At 48.7% G+C, this 5,000-nt stretch overlaps 1 protein-coding gene across 1 annotated transcript in view; it reads left to right on the top strand.

Moving 5' to 3' along the window:
* otofa (otoferlin a) overlaps nt 1-5,000 on the top strand; it is a gene marked incomplete at both ends in the record, with an annotated part of 64,062 nt that overhangs the window by 51,082 nt on the left and 7,980 nt on the right. Inside the window, 11 exons of the mRNA XM_083688960.1 lie at nt 126-245; nt 519-680; nt 889-1,051; nt 1,663-1,733; nt 2,127-2,156; nt 2,371-2,505; nt 2,683-2,758; nt 3,828-3,973; nt 4,415-4,549; nt 4,708-4,845; nt 4,936-5,000. The exon at nt 4,936-5,000 is cut by the window's right edge and continues 63 nt beyond it. Coding sequence (XP_083545086.1) covers nt 126-245; nt 519-680; nt 889-1,051; nt 1,663-1,733; nt 2,127-2,156; nt 2,371-2,505; nt 2,683-2,758; nt 3,828-3,973; nt 4,415-4,549; nt 4,708-4,845; nt 4,936-5,000 — 1,241 coding nt within the window. The remainder of the gene's footprint in view (nt 1-125; nt 246-518; nt 681-888; nt 1,052-1,662; nt 1,734-2,126; nt 2,157-2,370; nt 2,506-2,682; nt 2,759-3,827; nt 3,974-4,414; nt 4,550-4,707; nt 4,846-4,935) is intronic.

Genomic DNA, 5,000 nt, shown 5'->3' on the forward strand with positions numbered 1-5,000 from the left:
GCTGAATAGACTACTGAGGCCACCTATGTTGTTTATAAATCATATTGATTTCTGTTTCTTCATCCAAATGTTCTTGCCTCACACTGTCTTTTAAGAAATTCTTCTCCGTTTCCTTCCCTGAGTAGATAGGATCGGCAGGGCGGGAGGATCTTCCTCCTATTGATGCGCCGACAGACTCGGACCGCGGACCTATCCTCCCTGTGCCCCTGGGCATCCGGCCTGTCCTCAGCCGCTACCGCATAGAGGTGAGAGAGGTCAACAGCATACAGGATAGGGGTAAGGGGGTCTCACATCACAAATTGTGTCATGCGTGTTTGATAGCATTGTGCTATGCTCTGGGACCAGGAGTGATGTCATATCTGGTGTGGTCTGGTCTGGTCTGGTCTGGTCTGGTCTGGTCTGGTCTGGTCTGGTCTGGTCTGGTCTGATCTGATCTGGTTTGATCTGGTCTGATCTGATCTGGTTTGGTCTGGTCTGATCTGGTCCGGTCTGATCTGGTCTGGTCTGATCTTGTCCAGATTCTGTTCTGGGGCCTGAGGGACCTGAAGAGGGTGAACCTGGCCCAGGTGAACCGGCCCCGCGTGGACATTGAGTGTGCAGGCAGGGGGGTCCAGTCTGCTCTCATCCAGAACTACAAGAAGAACCCCAACTTCAGCACCCTGGTCAAGTGGTTTGAGGTGGTGAGTAGAACCAGCTGCTCTCACATCTTGTCAGACAATGGAACACAGATACACTCGTACGTATTCATAATAATTCATACACTAGTTGTTAGAATTATGGATGATGTTTTTTCGCCACATTACCACTCTCTCTCTCTCTCTCTCTCTCTCTCTCTCTCTCTCTCTGTGACCTCTCACCCCTTGACCTTTGCCCCCTGACCCTAACCAGGACCTGCCAGAGAACGAGCTGCTCCACCCTCCTCTGAACGTCCGTGTGGTGGACTGCCGGGCGTTCGGCCGCTACACCCTGGTGGGCTCCCACGCTGTCACCAGCCTCCGCCGCTTCATCTACAGCCCCCCCGACAAGACCTCCAACAACTGGGCCAGCACAGGTATACTACTCACATTACCACAGTATCTTCTACTATTTTCCTTTATGGAAGTTTAGCATTTAGCAGTTAGCTTCATAGCAAGTATGTATGGGGATATTCCATACCAATGGTAATCGACATAATGTTCAGTATCTAACTTTTTGATTTGTTCTCATATTTTTTTCATATGTCTGATCTTTTCATATTCTTCCAACAGTGTCTGGTTTCCGATATCATCCTGAATTAGGCCTCTGTGTGAATATGAATCTGTATTTCCTCCTGCTTTACTGACTTTGATGCCTTCTTTGCTTGCTTTTCTCCCTCTCCTGCTCTGTCTGTCTTCCTCTTCCACACACGCACGCACACACACACACACACACACACACACACACACACACACACACACACACACACACACACACTCTTCTTCCCACCCTCCCTCTCTCACCCTCTCCTCCCTCTGCCTCTCGTTGTCCCCTCCTCATTCCCTGGGTGTTCTGTCCTCACGTCCCTCCCACTTCCAGCTAGACTGTTGAACGGCTACATGGTCCTGACCAATGGGGGGTCCCATTCTGGCTCCCAACCCCACCCTTACTCCCGCACCCCGCCCCGCACCCTCTCTCGCCCCACAGGTGATGTCATTGTCAACATGGATGCCGAACCCTCAGTCAGGAAGATGGACACGATGGTCAAGTTAGACTCTGTAAGTTCTGGTTGTGTGTGTGTGTGTGTGTGTGTGTGTGTCTGTTTGTTTGTTTGTGTGCATATGTGTTGTTGCGTGCGGGCGGGCGTGCGGGCGGGCGGGCGGGCGGGCGGGCGGGCGGGCGGGCGGGCGGGCGGGCGGGCGTGCGGGCAGCGGGTGTGTGTCTGTGTCTCTGTCTGTCTTTGTCATGTCATTTTTGTTCACTTGTTATGTGTTTGTGGGTCAAAAGGACAGAAGCAAAGACTACTGAAGAAAATTGAGGAAGATGACTTTGCACCTGGTCCTTTTTCATTGTTGTGTGTTGTGCATCATGTTTGATTCTGTGTATGTATTCTGTGTTTCATTCATTCAATTTGTAATTTGGTGTTATTTTGTATGACCCTCCCTCTGTAGATGTCTGATGCAGTTGTTAAAGTTGATATGGTAAGTTATGGTATATATATATATATATATATATATATCACTAGGATACAAAGAACAACAGCTTGACTCAAAAATAAAAAGTTGTTCCATGAAAATGTAAAACTTGACCTATGACCTTTCATGTACGCTACTTGGACAGACTGCAGTGCACATTGGTGATATTGATCAACTAACAGCTGATCACTGTTTTCAAGCCTCTCTCTTGCACCAACAGAGTGAGGAGGAAAAGGAGGAGAAGAAAAAGAAGAAGAAGAAAAAGAAGGGGGAGGACGCGGAGGAGGAGGAGACGGATGAGAGAATGTTGGACTGGTGGTCCAAATACTTTGCTTCCATAGAGACGCTGATGGAGGTGACATTCCATTCTATTCTATCTTAATCTATTCTATTCTATATTGAAGTATTAGAAAGTGTCCAGTTAATTAGAGTATGGAGTAAAAGCTGTGTCTATGTACAGTGTGTCTTGGTGGTGTTGGAGGACCGTGTGTGTGTGATGTTGTAATGCCAATGATGTGTGTGGTGTTCCCAGATCCTCAGGGCACAGGAGGCAGCCATGGCTGAGGCAGAAGAGCGGGAGGATCAGGAGATAGCAGCGGAGGGAGGAGGTAAACACTGGAGGAGAGCAGAACCGCTGTGGAGCATGACCACAACCTGACCGCAACCTGACCGCAACCTGAACACATTCCTGACTGACCCTGCTGCATGACGGAGACAGCAACTCCGCTCAAGTGTTCCCACTGTGTGTGTGTGTGTGTGTGTGTGTGTGTGTGTGTGTGTGTGTGTGTGTGTGTGTGTGTGTGTGTGTGTGTGTGTGTGTGTGAGAGCTCTAAATAGTTCCTTAAAGTAGTTGTTGCCTGTGCGGTCTCTAGTGGATGATCAATGCTCTGTGCTTGCCTGCAATCCAGAGAGGGCTCTAGAACAGAGAGGACTCTAGAACAGAGAGGACTCTAGAAGAGAGAGAACTCTAGAACAGAGCATGTGAAGGCATTGTCTGCAACCCCCCCCTCCCCCCCCCCCCGCTGTCCTCCTCCATCTTCAACTCCCCACCCCATTCCACACCCCACATCTTTACCATCCTGACTAAAATAGAATTAAAATATGACCCCATATCCATACTCATCTACACCTTCCCTTCTCACCTCAGCATGACCATCCATCTCTGCACTACCATGAAAGTTGACTGATAATAAACTCCTATAATCCTCTTAAAGCTGCACTCATAAATCCCTTTAAATCCCCCTGAATCCCTTAATTTAACCAGACATTATTTATTGTCAAGCAAATAATATGTACTACTATCTAGTATAACTTTACAATTCAATTGATTGATCTACTAATTTGCGTGAGCTCAATTTTAAACAAAAGTCTGAAAACTAATATATTAGCATTAGCCTTGCTAACTCATTTCCTGCTTGATTAATAGTTCCACAAATGCCTGTTAGAATATTCATACACCATTACATTTTCTTTTTTCCTGCAGCTCTTCATTCCGGATATATTTCATGAACTAACTCATGATATCAGTTTTTGGCCATGGCTGCCAGAGGGCAAAAAAAAAAAAAAAAAAAGCAACTTTCATGTTGATTGACATTGGGAGTGTTGTGTCCGCCCTTCCACCCTCTTCACCCCTCCCTCCCACCTGTCCTCCCCCCCTCCACTCACCCCTGCACTCAGATATGAGACCTGATGACGTGTCTATGAAAGGCCCTAAGGGGAAGGAGAAGAGCAGGGACAAGAAGAGCTCCAGGGACAAGAAGAAGAGTCACGCAGGGGAGGGGCCTGAGAAGCGGCCGGCCAAGCCCAAGGTGGACGAGCTGCTGGTCAGTATGCCACACACACACACACACAAGCACAGACACACACACACAAGCACAGACACACACACACATGCATGCACACACACACTGTTACGGTCAGAGCTAAGGAACCCAAGCACAGGACACAGACAGTATATAAAAGAATCTGGTTTTAATGAAGGAATAGGGGAAAATGGAGTAGCAGGGTGGAATGGCAAGCAGGATAGGGTAGCAGGGTAGGCAGGGCAGGTAGGGCAGGTAGGCGGGGCAGGCAGGACAAGTAGACAGGCAGACTGGGCAGGTAGGCAGGGCAGGCAGAAACCGGGAAGTGGTCCTGTAGCACAGAGAGCATGTTACAGAGAACTAACACACATAGACATACACACACACAAACACAGACACACACACACACACACACACACACACACACACACACACACTGACATTGACTGTCCATGTGTGCAGGTATACAACAAGGAGCTGGAGAGTGAGTATGGTTACTTTGAGGACTGGCTCCACACCTTCAACCTGTACAGAGGGAAGGCTGGTGACGACGATGAACAGGTCCTGGATGACGACAGGATCGTGGGAAGATTCAAGGTACACAGACACAAAGATTGGAAGAACTTTCCCCTCTCTAAAGTGCAGAGAAAACACAGAGCATTTGTTTATCTTGTACACGATGGCAACTAGATGTGTGTGTGTATACTATATTGGTCAGTGCTGTAACCTGCCTTCCTCTGACCTTTCACCCCCAGGGGTCCATGTGCATGTACAAACTGCCTCTGTCCGAGGAGATCACCAGGGAGGCGGGCTTCGACCCAAACATGGGGATGTTCCAGAGCATTCCGCACAACGACCCCATCAACGTGCTGGTGCGCGTGTACGTGGTCAGGGTGAGTGACCTCTAAACCTTTAACCACCGACCGTAATCCCTGAACCATACAGGACCACACACTGTACGATGATTCCAACTCTGATCCCAGGCCACAGATCTTCACCCTGCTGATATCAATGGGAAGGCTGACCCCTACATCGTCATCAAGCTGGG

The sequence above is a fragment of the Argentina silus genome, assembly GCF_951799395.1.
Source record: "Argentina silus genome assembly, chromosome: 17".
Taxonomy (NCBI): Eukaryota; Metazoa; Chordata; class Actinopteri; order Argentiniformes; family Argentinidae; genus Argentina; species Argentina silus.